Source organism: Amblyomma mixtum, chromosome 8 (assembly GCF_055824585.1).
Source record: "Amblyomma mixtum isolate Tamu chromosome 8, ASM5582458v1, whole genome shotgun sequence".
Taxonomy (NCBI): domain Eukaryota; kingdom Metazoa; phylum Arthropoda; class Arachnida; order Ixodida; family Ixodidae; genus Amblyomma; species Amblyomma mixtum.
In genome coordinates, this window is record NC_143019.1 from 3,947,186 (window position 1) to 3,965,753 (window position 18,568).

Below are 18,568 nucleotides of genomic sequence, written 5' to 3' on the forward strand. Positions count from 1 at the left end.
TCATTCTACCCTCCGCAGTAGCGCAGTGGTGGTCTCCGGTTGCTAAGCGCATCGTCGGGAAATGGAATCGAGGTTCGAGCGGCGGCACTTCGGCGAAAGCAGTGTGCAAAATTTTCGAGACCTGCGCGACGTTCGTCCACGTTAAAAATACCTAGGCGGTCGAAATTGTTCCGAAACATTTCCATTATAGTGTGCACCTTCGACCACATCCAGTCTCTGATATTCAGCTCATATTCAAAACAATTCTTTTTTTCCTATTCTGCGTACTATACCCTCTCCAAAGACACGTGGTTTGATTATTCTGCAAATTAATTTTTTCTAGGGAACATTGAAGGCACGAGTGTGTTGATATAATATTTTCACCAACATCATTTATTTAACACTCAGCGGTTGGAAGCTCGGAATTCATTTTTTTTTAACTGAAAGGCTACAAGATATACAGAGTTACAAAACCTAGAAGAGGAGCGTTGAAGAAGCGTAGTTTGTGGGGCCAGTTGGTGCATGGTAAGTGGAAAACCAGCAGCGGAAAGGACGCGTTCGCTGGGAGGAGAAGTACAAAGTTGTCCTGTGCACTTCTCCACCTTGTGAACGCGTCTTTACCGCTGGTTTTCTACTTACCTAGAAGAGGAGGCCTGAGGAAGTTTATGACGTCTCAATCATTGCTTTGCACTAAAGCTTTGTTTTTGTACCATGCCTCTTGTACCTTTCTTTTGCTACCAAGTTGCAAAATTCACATTTCTCTTTCCGTTGCCAGCGCGTCATATACCCCTGAATAACGCCTCAAACATGCCATCTGTTCGTCACCGACAGAGAAAGTCTTCTTTTCTCGTCGGCCTTCATTTCTTCCGCCCTTGGTTCACATTTCTAGATCTGGCTTACCTTGAATATGCTTGCTTACATGCGTCACTTGATATGTAAATGCACTTCCTGTTTGGCATCTCCACTTTTTGTGACTAGTGAAACGCTGGTTGCCGAGTCCATTTACATATGCAGTATACCTCATGAAAAAAAAATTCCAAGGTAAAAGGGTGTAATTCCAGAGACATTCCTGCGCCTTAAACGAATCTTATTTCAGAGACGTGCACATGCAAGAACGCCTGCCTAAGGAGTGAGAATGTTCAATTATTATTACTGGAACGCTAAATTACACTCGCTTTAGCATCAGTCGATTTCAGCTAGCTTTTCCAAAACTTTCCTGCGAACACTGCATCCATAGGGCGTCACTGCGCGCCTTAAAAATGAATACCAACGCACGTTTGCTTTGGTTGTTTGTTTAGTTTTTTTAGTGTGGAGTGGTAAGAGGCGCCACGTTTCTGTTAGCGGCCGACTCTAAGGCTTCTTAATTTAGAATCCCCTTGAAAAAAAAATGCTCAAGTAAACCACGTCCCTGACGAGGATAGCGCGGATTTTAGTATTGAGAAAAGCGAAGGCTACCCGACGTTATGCCTCGAGTTAGCACAAGCGAGCTGGCGTCGTTTATTCACAGGATATTTCTCAACTCCGAATGAATATTAATGGGTCCCTGCTGTGGAGCGTTGCAACATTACGTCTCTTTATGCCTGAGAGAATTATACATTTCACAAGAGGCATATTAACACACAAGGTGACGGGAGCGGAAGCAGCGGACCGTTTCTAGTTGGGCTCTCAAGGAAAGCAAGAGAACAAAGTTGCGCAATAACAACGCCCAAGCTTCTTCATTAAAAGTGCAGATAAATGCAGAGTCCTTCGACCAATAAGTACTTCTTTAGCCATATCTGTATGCACACTTTATGAAGGAGCATTTGCTAGCCACCCTTCAAGACGTACTGAACGCGCAAGTCGCTTCATGCAGTTTTGGCACGGACATCACCCGACCATCATTCTAAGGCGATAGCAGTTAGGTCGCCGTGTCACGAAAACCAACGGGTTTCTTCCTAACAAAATTCCCCCCTGACTGGTGGAGACGGTCTTGATGTCATCGAAACTGCCAAATTTGAAAATATTAGATCTAGAATGTTGAATACCTTCGATTTGATTATCGTGCGGGACTTTTCTAACCCAACCCACTAAATCACATTATTCTATGCACTAACTAACATTAATGGGCCGGCTAATACAAACTAATTCCCATTATTTTATTTCATGGGACCATGCTTCAATATTTTGGTGCTCCTTGATAAATATTGACTGTGGCCCGACTTCCAATTGCTACCTAGTTTTCTTTAAGAAAGACCCTCGACATTTTCATATCTTCAGTAGGAGGACGACCCCCAAGGAAAGTCTTTATTGAATGTGAGTGGTTCCTCTATGGACGTTTTAGGGTATTACGCCGCTATGAAGGAAAAAAAATAACATCAGATAAAAATAAAACTTTGTTGTTTGTCTTAAGAAGGGCCTTGTTTTAACGTAATCAAACTATTAAAGGAGGTAAAAAGCAATTTATTTTATTTTATTTTCAAAAATGTACTAAACAGAAATGTGACACCAGCTGTCATATAAAAAATTGATTTAATCTCAAGTGCAATTATTTTTGATGTTACGCGTACAATACCAGGAGCTGCGCAAAGAACCAAATGAATTATCCAAACATTAGTCGCTTTGTCAAAGTGAGAAGACCAAAAACAAACGGTTTCGTATCGGCTCCTTTTGAACACAATGAAGCAGTGGGAAAACAAAGTGCATGATTCTCCTTTCTGTGGTTTACTGCACAGCTAATTCTGTATGAAATAGATGCACGAAGTTTCATTCGAATATCTTGTACAGGAATAAATTTAAGATTTTTTGCCTAAGAAATCCATGAAGAACGAGAAAAATGCCATGAATCAAGGCCCAGGGACGTAACATCCAGCGGATTTGTAGTTCAAGTTTTTAGGCTTCCTTTTCTTTGAGTTTGCCCATATGGCAGCCCATTTCTTAATTGTTTTTTGCAGCATCAGTACACTGAAAGAAAGATTTCTAGATGTTCTGCTAGACACCTGTCAGGAAAACTTTCTGCGTGTGCTGACCTGATTTGATCATAATGTGCTTCAGAAAGTCAGCGTACCTCTGCTATCATCGTTCAAATACCACATGCGATCATTCAAACGTAACTTCAGTGGTGGCATCTTGACGTAATCATCCCATGTGTTCCAAGCGTCTTGAGTCGCTTATGTGTCCACTTTAGTTGTAAGTACAGAAAGAAGAATACATCTATGTTCAGAAGCAGTATTAGAAGTGTAAATTCGAAAATGAAGCAGAAAAATGAACAAAGATTTGATAAATTAGGTATTTATTTGGCTGTTAAAAGTGTACTTTTTGTTTCGCGAGATTCGCAGGGGATTACAAATGAGCTCTATTTTCGTAACAGTGTCACTTATAAACGTAATTCTTCTTGTGGTTTATTCAGAACGGAATAAGAATTTTGACACGACAAAAATGAACAGCTGAATTTGTATCGAAAATATCGCGTTTTAAATGTGGACAGATACCTTAACTACCTATTCATACTAACAAAAACATTCCTACCTTGTTTAGCAACGAGTTCACCATAAACTACCAGTCATAGGTTTAGAATCGCAAACTACAGAGAAGTACATATTCGACGGTAAGATCTGCTCAAAATCGCTAACAGAATATTCGTGCTGAAGAAATATTACGCTCGGAATCCAGCGCACAAAGTTCGAAGCACCTCTGCGCCTGGAATGTTTTTTTTTTCACTATAGAATATTATAAATTCTAATAAGCATGCACCATCCATTAAATGTCGTGCGCTCAAAAGATTCCTTTTCGACTACTCAGTGTAAAAAGATAAAGAAAATATTTACGGCCGCCGTGTATGTCCCTGAAAACCCTTTGATCAATTGTACCAATCATGTTCCTGGCACTACCTCTTGTTTCCCTACCCTATTTCATGGGTATTGAGGCAGAGCACAAAGCCTTGTCCCGGCGGTACTTGGAGGTATCTTATAAAAATACTGCAATTATGTGCGCTGACATGTTTATACATGTTGCCGGACTTGTCCGCAGTTGGCTTCATCTAACGGCTTCGAGAGCAGCGTCCGTCAGAAAAAAAAATTAATAGTGGTGTGATGGCAAAAAAAAAAAAAATTTTGCTATGGTGAGCCAAGAAAGAAAAAAAAAATGCCTCTCGCCTTGCCGACATGCGCCTAGCGCTCGGCTGGGCATATAGCTTCGAGTTATCAGGCAATATTAGTGCCTTGAATTCTTTTCTTTTGCACTAATCCGACATTCAACGGCCGTCTTATTGCTATTTGGATATGATTTAAAGAATGTGGTGAGGTTTATCTTGAGATTTAAAAAAACGATTCAGTAATGTGAGTGAAAAATAGAACGCGAAAAAAAATGGCAGAAAATAAATTGCCTTCATTTCAACGATCACGCAAAACGACCGCCGAGCTGCGGCACACACTGGCCATGGAAGCGATGCCCTAGTTTGGGGCGCACCGCTGAGAGAGGGGGGGGGACTTAACCTTGGACGCTGTTGCTGTGTCCGTGATAACGCGCTCAAGAGAGGAGTGCCTTTCTGCTCGAGGCGCTCGGCGCTTCGTCGTGTCCCATTACGCGGCTCAAGAGAGCTCTGCTTTTCGTGGAAGAAAGCGGATACCAGGCGACTCACCCGAGACGGGAGAAATCGCGACGCAGCGGCACGCAAGCTGCTTCTAGAGGACGAGCCGAAGACAACATAGGGGCCCCTTTTGGGCTGCGCGTTACAAAAGAGAGCTGTGTTTCTCTCAGCCTAATCGCCGCAGGATAGTCTAGCAGGCAGAATTTTTCCCACCGTTTTACTTCTTTTTCTTATATCCCTCTAGATGAGTAACATGGGGAGACAACGAAAACCGCCCCTGTGATCTCTCAAGGACAGCCGGAAAAACCCATGTTTTCCGCCCGGCGCTGTTGTGAGGGATGCCAACGGCGTGTCTTCTTTCGTAGGCAGTTGCTGCACCGAATTTCTTGAAGCCGTTTGCCCGGCAAAACACCGTCTAGACTGCAACTCCTGTTTGCACCCGCTTGTTAAGTAGCCGTAACGTGAGGACGCAAATGATTATGCCGCTTGATTTCGAACGTTGCACTAGGTTCGCGGTTTGCAGGCAATGCCTCGTTATACGAGAGATTCTAGAAAAACAGGCCATGTCAGTACAAATAATCTTGCGAGCTGCACTAATGGCTTAAAAAAAGGCTATTGCGCATAATAGCTTTTTGGGCGTCTCCTCCGAAGCGCGCAAGTTTGCGTAGGGATGTCGGAAATTTTCGATCACAGAAAAATGGCACCTTATATGAAATTTTTCGATGAGAAAAAACACGTTCTTTTGCAGATACAGTAAACTGGTTTTAGATTCGTGGGGTGTAAAGCCGCAGAGCGACTCAGGCTGTGACGGATGCCGTAGAGGAGGATCCGGATATTTCTACCACTTGGGATTCTCCAAGGTGCTCTGATATCATACAGTACAGGAACTTCTAGCATTATTTTGCCTCCAACGAAATGCGACCGCCGCGGCCGGGATCGAACCCACGTCTTTCGGGTCAGAAGCCCAGCACCACGACCACTCGGTCTATGCGCCAGCTAAGATGTAGGAAATATTGAGAAGAAAACTGAAAACAAGATGATGCTGACAATATACTGCGAGACACCCACGCGCTTGATAACAAGAATACTTCCTGTGCACGCCTCATTCTATAGATCATTCAGAAATGTTGCTCTGTGGTTTTCCGAACACTGATAATTGATGGCGTCTGGAATTTGGGATTGAAACACCTGTATCTCATGTTTTTATAAAGTACAGTCAGGGACAAAAGTCTCCGGACCACGTGTTCCTCAAACGAAGCTTATAGTTCTACTATCAGACAGCGACTAGAGACCGCACTTGTGCAGATGAAAGAACGAAAATTTAACTTTTACCTCCACAAGTGTGGTCTCCAGCCGCCGACTAATAGCAGAGCTATCGGCTTTGTTAGTGGAACACGTGGTCCGGAAACTTTTGTCCCCGACTGTACAAATAAAATCGTTTTTTGAGTCTAGGCATACTAAAGTGCTACAAAAAAACATCTAAAGAGTCTGTTGTGTTAAATTAATGATTACGTCACGATAATGAGCATGCGGAGCAATACTCAACATGTTCCACTCAACATACAAAAATATCTTCGCAATGCGTACAGGAACGCGTTTCCCGTACTTCTTCTAGTTACATTGCCTTCTACAGTTAAATCCACTAAAGGTTTTGGATCCGAGAATGTGCAATCAGCTGTTCTCAGTACTAAGAATGATACTGAAGCTGACAGAAAAGCCGCTGTGTATACTTGTACGGAAAGGTCTGTCGAGTTAATAGCGCAATAGTTCCAGAACAACCTTAAGGAGGTGCCCCCACAGGTGATCTGCCGTCTTCGCAAAGAGCAACACACAAGACTTTTCTTAGCCCTTTACTGAAGCACTCGGCCTCCTTATGCAAAATCAGTGCAAGCTAAGGAAAATTCTCGTGCTCTTTATTTGAGGTCTTTCGGTCTAAACAGGTGCGTAAAGGCTGCACTATATGGCTGGAAAGTAAATCCTGTTGCCCGGTTGATTTTTGCAAAGAGGGTGCACTAGCTTGGCATCTTTGTTTCTTACACCTATGAAGTCAATATGCTGACCCTAGACAGAGAGAGGTGTACTCAGCCCATGCAATGAAACGGGCAAGTCAAGAACGCGGGCACAGTTTAACTATTCGTTGTTGCAGGCTTTGATAGCGCTTCCTAAACACGAGGATGAAATGCAGCTCTATCCTTGCAACATCACCAGTCACAAGATGAATACGTGCAGCGGAGGTGTAAACAGGAACTGAGCCGTAAAAGTTACAAAAATTTCAGACGGCATGTAGCTCCTACTTAAGGCTCATGCCCATGGTAATGATGTCAGAGTATATGCTATTTGCATCCTATAGAGATATGACATGAGATATTCGAGTGGTTTCTGCGCTTTACGACCGAGCATACTCCTGCGCACTATAGCCTGTGTAGGATCGAGCCATGTTATAATATCGCGGTTGGTTGAACTGCTAAGGGCCTTTATACAAAGAAGATCGAGGCGACTTCCAGAGAAAAAGATCCGGCTTATCTAAAATTTACACCTTGTGGACCTGTTCTAACGTCCTAAGGGCGCCGATAGCCTAAGGACACTGAGAACTCTCACGCTTATAATACTTAAAATTCCTGAGGAACGAATGGCGCCTGTTTATTATCGATAATCAATTATCGCGTAGTGTTATTTGTCTCGCATAGGGACGAGTTTGAGGTTTTGATGAATGGGTACGTTTACTCATACCACTACAGTTTCATATAAAATCTTGAACATAGAAAATGCGCCCAGCATTTCTATTACGTGATTATGACGAAATTAAGCAAAACGTTTTTGCAAGCTTTTTGCAAGAACATTTTGCAAGCTATAGCTTTTTGCAAGCCATTTTGCAAGCACAATATCAAGAAGGTAGGGGGTCGATATGGTGTAAATGTGTTGTTTTCAGCACCATGCAAGCTTGCAAAAATTTGCTCCATGATGAACAGACGACCCCGAAGATGAGCTATCAAACATCAGATACGGTTCACTGAATGCAAGTCCGAAGTCGTATATTGCATACCGCTCAGCTGTGGATCCGCCTACATTGGCCAGACTGGCTGGTGTTTCAACGAGAGAGCTAGCGAGCACAGAAGAACAATTAAAAACAATGACAGGGGCAACCTGCCGGATCACTGTAGGGAATGCAGAGATTGCGGACCGATGCTGGAACAGGCAACGTTTATCGGCAGAGGCAGGGAGCGATTTGAAAGAGAGATTATAGAAGCATATCATATACAGAAAGCTGGGTCCACGTGCATTAGCACTTCACCGATTAAACTCTGCCGCCAGGAGATGGGTTTCTTAGACGGCCACGTGTAGTTCTAGATTCTGTTTTTTGTTCTTGTAGCTTTTTCTTTTCTGCCGATGGTGTTTTGAAATGTGAATTCAAACCATGAATATGTGTTTTTTCTGCTTCCGGTTCGTGGTTGATATGTCTTGCCTTATAAAAGAGGGTGTTTCCGCAATAAACTCAGTTGGTAGTAGGCGCTCTTTGTGTCATCCCCTATTTTTCCTGTGTGTGTGTCTTTTGCGCCATTCTGAACTTCAATCATGAATCGACTAGCCCCAAAGCAAGTTCTAACTGGTCTTTAGCCTTTCCGTATAAAGACTTTTATCAGGACATCAAGAACCCTGTTTAAAGACAAAATGGAATTGCAGTCGCGATTTCACCTTTATTGCTAAACAGTTTTTTCTTCAGGAAAAAATTGAAAATTGTTTGACTTCAACCGATCGTATTCCGGATTAATTGGTCGATGGTTCACTTGCTCATATTGTTCTTTGTCGGCTCTTATCGATTCTTGGAGTGCAATGTTGTGTGACGCATGCCGCCTCACTCCTGACGTCCCGCGTATTCTCCACTGCGTCAGACACAGTCATAGAAAAAGAGAGACACGAACACGTCCTTCGTTTGGTCCTTCGTTTTAGTTGCGCTGTTTCGTTCCTTAAAGATGCAATACCAACTCGCCCACTATGCTATGTTGCTACCGTCATAGAGCCGAGATCTTTCTGCCTCATTGAGCTTTTTATCAAGCTTGCCAGATTCCAGAGCTCCGCATGGCCTGCAAGCATCCGTTTGATTGCACAGTGGTTTCATCTGTACGTTGATAAGGCACCATCCGTCGCGCCAAAGGCTCACGAAAGCAATGTGATCACCCCATATGCGTTACGAACTGGAACGCTAGAAAAACATTGTATAATAAAGAACATAATTTTAGTGAGCAAGCGCTGATTCGGAGGTTCCTAACACCCGAGAAAAATCTCCACTGTCTGTTCTTTTGCCTGTTCGCAGCTGGCCGAGGGCGAGTTCTCAGTCCCGTGGCGCTGCCCACTCATCGTCGTCTTCTACTGGCACTAATCCGGTGGTTCTGACAGGAGCAAAATTTTCTTTCGTATGTCCGCAGCTGACCTAGTGCGAGCGTGCTGTCCCGTGGCACTGTTCGCTTTTCGTTGTCATCTACGTAGCAGAAATCCGTGATTTCGCACAGATTTGAATGCAGTAAACATTCTCAGCAGTTCTGCATGACTAAAAGTGCAAGAACTTCGAATTCTCTCCGCTGTTCTGTAGCACTGCACTTGTGAACGTTTAACTTCATTCAGCTTTTTATGGGAGATGAATGCACACGTTGTACAACCTCACCGAAAGCAGCCGAAAGCCGCTTAGGGATTTTAGCGCACTCAGCCAATTTTTACTAATACTGCATAAATGCCTAGTGTCCAAATATTCGATCAGTAAACAGGCTGTGCACAGTTTCATGTGTTTACTCACTTAATTTCTTTGCTCTTTAACCGGACACGTTATAGGAAAATGACACTGTTCAATCATTTCTTGGATTGTCTACCTTGTATACAGTTTGTAGCTTGACGTACAGTCGCGAATAAAAATGATTAGGAATAACGACCTGTCTCGGAAGCAGCAGGTAGCAACGGTCGACGCTGCAATTATGAACACGCCGATGACAAAATTGCCAGGTGCGTTCGCAACGCACGGCGGGCCACCAGCCGCTCGATGTGACTTCCGCCGCTCGGATGACGTCAACATGTTAATCTTTTTTACTCGCGACTGTACACTTTAGACTGCATCCTTTGACAAATGTACAGAGTCCAAGAGGCGTCTTTCTTTGCCACGCTGTGTAACTTGGACAACGCAGCGAGCTATGGAGAGAAAAATGATAGGTGTAATGTTGAGAGATCGGAAGCGGATAGAGCGAGCGAGGGAACAAACGCGGCTTAATGACATCCTAGCCGAAATCAAGACGAATAAATGGGCTAGGGCAGGGCATGTAATGCGAAGGCAAGATAACCGCTGATCCTTAAGGGTAACGGAGTGGATTCCAAGAGAAGGCAAACGTAGCAGGGGGCGGCAGAAAGTTAGGTGGGCGGATGAAATTAAGAAGTTTGCGGGGATACGGTGCTGCAAATGGCAAAGGACAAGGTTAATTGGAGAAACATTACAGAGGTTTTGCCCTACAGTAGGCGTACTCAGGCTGATGATGATGATGATGATGATGATGATGATGTTGATGATAATGTGACTTGTTTTGTATCGCAAGCGTTCATATGGTGTTGAGGGTGAGAGGAAATTTATTTTCACTGTTCTAAATGTTACGACTTTTTAAAATGCAAAAAGATATTTATATCCCAGAAGCAAACATGTTGGGCTGTTTTTTTTTTACAAAAGCTGTGCAGCACAAATAAGGTTAAGCTTAATTAAGCACGGTCACGTTATCAATATCCTGCTTGGTTACATGCACCGCTGCTCGCTTTTGCACTGCAATGACTCTCTTTCTAGCGGTTCATTCCCCTATGTGCACTATACTTAATGATGTTCATAATGCAATCTCTACTCCACTTGCTTATTGGTCTTCATTGTTCAGTTCCATTATACACAAAGCGCAGCTGAAGGTTGATAAAGCAACCGCCATCAATCGCCCCCTTTTAGCCCTTCGGCGGTCGCACCTGTACTTTGAGAGGTGCTCAAGCACACAAACGCGACTGATATCACATAATGCCGACCCTTGACTGGTACCGTCTCGAGCGCAAGTTTTGACACTTCTGACCTCATTCGGTCGCTGTATCGACGCACATCATTATCTTGCCAGCTGCGTAGTTCCTAAGAGATTGCAGCTGTCGCGGAAAGGTGGTTATCAGTGCTCTTACCAAACACATGAGCGTTCGGTCTATAAAGCACGCTCTCTCTCTGCTGGCAGTAATTCGTCTCGAGGCCTCACCACGGAAGCGATGGCAATTAATTACTTCATCTTGCTGACCCTTTTCACAGCGGCTTTCGGTAAGCACTTTTGTAAATTTGCTGTAAATCCAAACACGCCTCACAATTTGGATTGCTCGAGTTTTAAAAGAAATTGTTCTGGTGTGACGAATTTGGATGTAAAGATAGATGCTGCGCGGAAGGTCTTTTCCAAATTCGACATAAATGGCGGAATGAGCAGGTACTTTCCCTTAATCAACAGGTTTCATTTCAATTCATTTCATTATTAAGTCCTCAAAGGCCCCATTTAAGGGGTATTACATGAGGGGTGGGCGGGGAGTACGGCTGTTATGACAAAAAAAATTATTTTCGATGGCAGTCTTGAATTGTTGAAGATCTTCAAGGGAAGCGATATGGCCGGGAAGGTCGTTCGCACTGAGCTACAATATTTTTTCTAGCGTAAGAATACTCCACACTTCCCCTCAATATGTTTGGGGGAAAGTAGTGGCCTAATAAATGTAGCACTGTATATTTTTGCATTAAGGTAGTTTTATGCAAGCAATAGAGAACTTCTGCGTTGTATAGTGACGTAACTGTTACTGAGTTATTCCGCTTACTATTTTTGTAGTCCAGTACTTGCCAGAATAGAAAGTAGCTGATTTTAATTTCTTTAGGGATGTCATGTCCTAGGTGCACGAATAATTACCTTCATTTGGTGTTTTGAATTATAAAGTGCTGTTATAATTCTTTCACTATGCGTTCTGTGTAATCTAAATTTTGCTGTAAGGCTATTATCTCTATCATGGGTCTTTACTAGTGTTTGCAGCTAAAGGTAGCAGCATTAAGTAATAAAACGCAGTTTCTTGTCTAAACGCATTGACACTGAGGTATTATGAATTCGGAGGCAAAAAATACTAGCGTCTTTATTAGGCACTAAAGCGCTATCATGTTTGGAGCGTATCCTGCTCAACTTGTCCAACCTCACTGTAGCTCTACAAACAACCTATGAGTGCTTTGTTACCCCCTTCAGTTTAGTACACGGGTTTAAATCCTTCGATCTCTTTATCTCTTTAGGATGTAATTTCTTCATGCTCTGAGCGTGAGTTGATTCCAATCGCTTCACAATAAATATGGTAAGCTGGAAAAATTTGAGTAGTGAAATCACCAGTTCTTATGCAGTGTTTATTTTTAGTTTTTTTTTAATAATCGGACGAGAATATAGGATATGGGGGGGGGGGTGCGAAACAGATTGCTTCTCCAAATTTTTGCATCTCCAGGAGATTTCTGGAGGACTGACTAAATACAATACCTGCCCGAAAATGCATCTTGACGCAAACTAAATTCGCGCAGCCATAAAAGCACAACATGAGAAGAAAGGTATTTCTAGTACTTACCTTAGAGCTGTGAAATCAGTCATTCATTGTGAATTTTAAACTTTCCTTAAGGCTTCTTATCGGTGGCTTCGAGAATGAGATGGGGAGTTCTAAATGTGCGTGTCAGAAACGATGTTGGCGCTTTCTTTCCTTTCGCGGAATGTTCCCTACTTCAGAGAATATGAGGAGTATGATTGGGTGAAAAGGAAGTTCTCGCATAGTTTCAGAGAATTTTAGGAACCAAACTTATATCTCCTTCGCCATGTGTTCGCAGTTCTCAAGCTGCTGCTCTGAATAAGAGACCGACATACGAATTTTAGGTTGATTGAGGGAATTGTCGTTTACAGCATGGAGCATCATTATATATGACCGAACAAAGCTGAAGCCTGGGTGTTTTACTACCGCCATAGTATGAGAGCAGCCCACGCTAAAAAAAATAAATTGCTCTTTTTACCAGGGCTCTGAGAAAAATTGAACAAGGAAGAGGTAACGCAATGGTGTTGAATGGCGTTGCATGTTTAAAATTTCCTTAATGATGATTAATTAAAGTTTTCCCTGTGTGATGCAAAAGTAGGCAGGAGTAGCACAGACACCCAAGTGCTCCTCGCAGCTAATGGAATGCATGCTGCGAAATTGCTGCAGTATATTCGAATAAATAAACCTAGTATTTGTAACAAGTTTTTTTTTTTAATGAACTCGTGAGTTCTATTTCGTGTACTAAAATGACGGAGAAAAAAGCGCCGCATTTCTCTAACTGCCGCAAAAGCAATGATAGCTTCAATTATGCTTCCTAAAAAACTGGCTTTTTCTCTTTGTTGTATCGCGTGAAGCGTATTCCAGTTTTATCGAAGCCTTCAGCCCTAAAGTGTTCGTTACAGTTTTGTGGGGAAAAACTAAAAAAAAAAGCACCCGTTGGACATAACACAGTGATGGCACAGTCAACTGTTTAATGAAAGCTGCCATTTTCTTGGGTGAAACTGCATTCCTTCACTAACTAAAAAAGTATCTAGCCGCAAAAATTGTTGAAAAGACGTACGCTCTTTGTTTTGAGCTCTCCTTTCTGGTTGCAAGGTTCTATATTGACCTGAACCATCTTTAAAGCTAACCACTTAATATTCGCTGATCGCTTCCCTTACAGCGCAGCGAAACGCCATCTGCCGGCTGCCGGCAGAAGAAGGCATCTGCCGGGCAAGTATTCCTCGGTACTACTTCAACCCAGCGGAAGGAAAATGCTCTTTCTTCATCTACGGTGGTTGTGAAGGAAACGAAAACAACTTCGAAACTATCGAGGAATGCGAAAAAACATGCGGTGGTGAGTTTACATGTTTCAAATTCTCGCATTGGTTAATTCAGTGCATGCCTTGATATCGAGAGCATTAAACCAGAGGCGATTTAGTTGTGTAAGTGTGCCCTGTATCAACCGAAATTTTTGTTCACAAAGAGCCAGTATGCGATTCGCCACAACGCGATAAACTATTACTAGTAAGGTAGGCCAACAACAAGGTAATAGAGAATCCCTCTCGGTTTCTTATCTATGCGCCCACTAAACTTAGCAGAAGCGGTTTGCCAGAGATACCAACATTAGTGTTAGCATAGTTAACCACAAGCAGAGGGGACCGCAAGCCACGAAGCGAAAGCGATCTCTAAATTGGAATATCCTAGCATGGGACATCTGCAAAGTCTTTTCCACTGGCTTTAGAAATTAGTTTCTCTTAATTTCTAACTTACACCGCCGCGTTATTTTACGCACTTCTTTTTTTATGCATTTAGCAATCTTACGCACTAAAGATAACACAGAGGGCTTCAAGCAACAAGCTAAATTGGTTCGGCCTTGCACGGGATGCCGTCGATATTGTATTGAGTCGGCAAATTCGCTTAATTCATAAGCTTATATACTAAATAAAGCCAAACACACAAAAAAAAGCAGGATGGAAACACCAAGTGACAGTGCATTTCCAAGGGCTCGCCAACGTTGATAACGATAATGGCAGCGATGATTAAAGTGCCCTTTGTTGATAACTAGTGTAGGTGGTCGCCATGCCTTTGATATGCAAAACAGGCGCTGCTGCCATGTATGTAGACTTACTGAAAACGTTTAATACCACATGCACTGAATGCCAAATAAGCGTTATTTCACACCTAAAAAGGATCCTCTTGATCGCCGATCTCTATGCGTACATTTGAAATTAAAAAAAAAATTCAAGATTTTTTCATGTTCAGCAGAGCACACGCCAATTAGAATATCAAGATAGCGTTGGCGAGATTGCTTATTTTCGCGTCGAATTGGAAGCTATTCGCACCGGATCTTTAAAGTGGTTCTGGGGAAAAGGTGGCAAATTCGCCTTGCGTAACGCTGTTAAGACTTGATTTATTTTTCCTGAGATGTCCAATAATTGTACCCATGAACCCCAGGTTACACGCAGGCTTAGCAGAAATATATCTAAGAGATGTTGCTTGCCGTGACAAGAAAGTTTAGCATCCGAAGCTATCCAATAGAAATTACACCTCCGAAACAAATCAGAAGTTTGTCTCGCCATATAAATGAAGAGCCCACTCAATTAAGTTAGTGCTAATATAAATGGCGCTTGTGCCATAGGTAGAAAAGGTAACCTTGGCTCTTACCAACCCTTTAACTTAGCAGTGGTTGTTCAATGCAGCCCTGAATGAATTTCCTAAGATAGTTCGCGAAATAAAACGCAAAACAGACATCAAAATTCAAACCAGTGAAAAATTTCTACAGTTCCAGCCGTCTATATTTGATCCTTGCGCGTGCCTCATGTAAGTTAAAAAAGAGGAATAATAGGTGTCCACCTTATGCTGCAAAACACTTTCTTACTACGCCTCCTCGCAGTACAGCTGGTAATTTTTACTCACTGAAAAATTCTAACACCAAGCAACTTAAGTGAATAAATAAAATAAATGAATATTGGCCACCCTCGGCCTGGTTTCGTGGCTTTCTCAAAAACAGGGAGCTCTTATGTGGCCAGTAAGATGTAACGAGCATGAAAATGAAGCACTGAGAAAAATACAACTCTGATGCTTGAAAGAATTAAAAATAATTTTTCCATACTAGAATATCTTTATTTGAAGGATGGCGTAAAGAGAGTGTGAGGGTCTTCGTACGCTTGCAGGTTTGCTGCCCCTCTTCTTAAAAATTAAGCGCTTTCTCTGGCTTTCTTTCCTGAAGAACCGGAGAGGCCCAGTGACTTCGAAGGAGCCGACTTCGAGACTGGTTGCGCGCCAAAACCGGAACGCGGCTTTTGCAAGGGCTTCTTGGATCACTGGTTCTTCAACGTGACGTCGGGCCAGTGCGAGGCGTTCCTCTACAGCGGCTGCGGTGGAAACGACAACAACTACGAGACGCAGGAAGAGTGCGAATTTGCCTGCAAGAGTGCGTAGTCCGCTCGACGAGCGTAATGAACACTTCACGCCCTCTTTTGACGGGTTCACTCCCGTCATAGAAATGGTCTATAGACAGTCTATAGGCTTCTTATAGACTCCATGGCCTTCCTGTAGGTATTTATTTATGTCTACTCGTAGTCTATATACACTCTATCGATAAAAGTGTACTGAAAGCGTATGGCCATAAGTCTATAGATTGTCTATCGACTGTCTACAGAATTTGTATTGCCTACAGACTGTTCTCTAGGGCTTTTGTATAGATAGCATGCAGACATTACAGACACAAGTCTGGACACTCTGTAGACTGTCTAAAGAAATTCGTCTAAGGGTCCGCACATGCAATGGGCGAATACAAAGCCGGCAGGACAAGGGAGAACGGCTGTTATACTTGAAATTTTTTGTCGGGAAATCAAGATAGAAACTAACACAGGGTTTGAGCCCATTTGCTCAGCCAGAGCACTGTTTCAACACACTTCTGGTGTTAAATATATTCATTCATGCAGTTTGACAGCCAGCAATGAAAAACCAGTCACGAGGCTCGGTGAAAACAGTTTTGTCGGTTGGGTCATGCTCAATAGGAGGATATCAGTACATGCACTCACATACAGTCTCTCCGGATAAAACTTTTGGAAGTTCTCCAGATGTTGCAGAGCAGGCCATCTGATTTTCATGCTTGCAAATCTTTCCGACCAAATATGTCAAATGTATTACAATTTGAATGGCAAACGTTATATTAGTATCAGTTCAAAGTTAGTGTTCAAAAGAGCACGCTTCTTAATTGCAATGGCAAAAAGTTGTTCTAAAGAAGAGCGCTTTCCGAGTTTCGCAGTTCCTTTGGTTAGTAAAGCTACTATAAACTTATCATTTTTGATACCCAATTCGCGGCTGCAAAATTACAGTTCATTTAGAATACTAAATGCGCACACCTCGTTACATGCCATCGCATGTTCGACCTTCTAAAACTAAGCCGGGAGCAGCCTCTGCGTAATGTTCACATTTAGATTAAAGCTCCTATTATTTATATTTAACGCAGATTAGTAAATGGTACCCTTGTTTTGCAGACTAGGAACTCATTCATGAAGATGCTGGAAGATGCTGGCGCAAGTGGACAGACCTCGCAGCGGCATCGCACCTTCCAGGACTTGTTTTTTAAATAAATGGCTCACTGTGACGTGGTTCATACTACAAAGCTGCTCATTACTTATTAGCCTATTATTGCGTGTTATTTCCCGCTCAGATTCCACCTGTCATAACTAACAAAAATTGTCGTTTTAAACAGACGCGCACTTTTTTTTTACCTGTATGCTACTGTGTACAAACCAAGGCTACTCTAGAAGGGTTCATTCACCGTAAAAGTAAGTTGCGTATTATTCAAGAAATCTAGATATGTACGTTACGTAATCGCAGGGAAATGTTTCAACGACTTACTATATCGAATACACGCGCTTCTAATGCCCGATAGTTGTGAAGGAACGCATTACCAAATGTCCCCACTGACACTCGACGAAGCATCTCCTATACTATACTACTTCTATACTATATCATATTAAAGTATATTGTATCATATTATATTATATTATCCTGTACCATACTATACTATACTATACTATACTATACTATACTATACTATACTATACTATACTATACTATACTATACTATACTATACTATACTATACTATACTATACTATACTATGCTGATACTAAGCGGCGACAGGACAACCGAGTGAGCTACGTCTGCACTTTATTTGACAATCGCTTCGAATGCATTCATTGCTGCGGTAGTAGAGCAAGGGAAAAGACAGCTTTATTATTCTCGAAGCTTTTTAACGCACTGTTATTCAATTTTTTTAACCATAAACAGCAGTCCCTTGGTTGCTGCAAGTTTTGCGAGAGCATCAGAACGCGGCTTCTGTACTGCACACCCAAAGTGGTACAATGTTAGCGCCATCTCCTCGCATCCGCCTAAAGTAAGTATATGGAGGCCGCTAGACCAGTGAGACAGAGGGCGCAGGCATCGCGGTGAATTGAAACGCCGTGTCTGGTTTTTTTTATTCACTCGGGCGCTTGGTGTTATAAAAATTGAGCAAAAAAAAACACTAATACCTAGTGTCACGACATCTTTGAAACATATTCATGCAAAATTACATGAAAAGCATTTTGGGAAAGAAGCGATCCCGTCACTGGGCAATGGTAGCTTGTGCTAATATACGCCTGTTAAAATAGACCCCGAACCCAAGTAGGCTTCTGGGCCTCGCAACTACGGAAGGCCTAAGTAAAGAGATCAAGGCGCGAGAGGGCCCTTTTGAAGGCACGGTTAGCGGCGAACTCAAACGAGGACGGCCCGATGGTGCTGAGTGTGCGACGTCGTGCATCTTCATAGTACTTCTTGCCTGCATGTTTTTTTTTGGCCTTACTCAAGTCGTTACCAACATACAGCATCAATGGTCAGCGTTTTCTCCATCCCGGCACGCTCTGCATAGATCCCAGCTAACGTGTGCTTGGGTGGCAGCACGAGTTGTATGCCATGCAGGTTTTTTGCATACTCCACGCCCGCTTAGGAAGCAGGCAAACATGAAAGGGCTATTTTCGACAGAAAAGTGCGCCTGGGCGTGGTGCTTTTAAGCACATGTCACCCACACATCCACACGACTGACTGGTGCGATTTTTGTGCATAATATATGTGTTAACGTCGGCCTGCCTTGTATTAGAGAATAATCAAAGCGGGAGAGGTTGTATACATAGCTGCAATATGGCAGGAAAAACTTAAGCTGCATGCAAATGATGATTACTCTATAGGTATGAGCAGAAAGGCAGAAAGCACAATTTTTTGCTTCATATATTTCCCATCATGAAGATGTCGAAGAAATATTTGCTGCTACAGCATAGAAGTGGCAATTAAATTCGTTGTTGTGTGCGAACTGACGATTACTTTCATTTTACACCTGCATGCAAATTCGATTTTGTGTCTTCTAACGCTCTAGCTATAGCGGAGAACATCTTGAAAATTGCCCCGAAAGCA

General features: G+C 42.6%; 2 protein-coding genes across 2 annotated transcripts in view; one reads left to right on the plus strand and one right to left on the minus strand.

The window, feature by feature from the left end:
* The window catches only part of LOC149331173 (uncharacterized), a 298,912-nt gene that overhangs the window by 230,542 nt on the left and 49,802 nt on the right, over nt 1-18,568 (minus strand). The window lies entirely within an intron of this gene.
* LOC149331179 (thrombin inhibitor hemalin-like) lies at nt 10,696-16,718 on the plus strand. The gene is made up of 4 exons (XM_089556369.1): nt 10,696-10,853; nt 13,284-13,457; nt 15,333-15,536; nt 16,609-16,718. Exons 1-4 carry the CDS (start codon nt 10,805-10,807, stop codon nt 16,611-16,613), a joined length of 432 nt encoding a protein of 143 aa, XP_089412495.1. The 5' UTR covers nt 10,696-10,804; the 3' UTR covers nt 16,614-16,718.

Coding starts and splice junctions, on each gene's coding strand:
- LOC149331179 (XM_089556369.1), top strand. CDS start 10,805: ATGGCAATTAATTACTTCATCTTGCTGACCCTTTTCACAGCGGCTTTC. Junction 10,854..13,283: donor CCTTTTCACAGCGGCTTTCG/GTAAGCACTTTT, acceptor CTTCCCTTACAG/CGCAGCGAAACGCCATCTGC. Junction 13,458..15,332: donor ATGCGAAAAAACATGCGGTG/GTGAGTTTACAT, acceptor TCTTTCCTGAAG/AACCGGAGAGGCCCAGTGAC.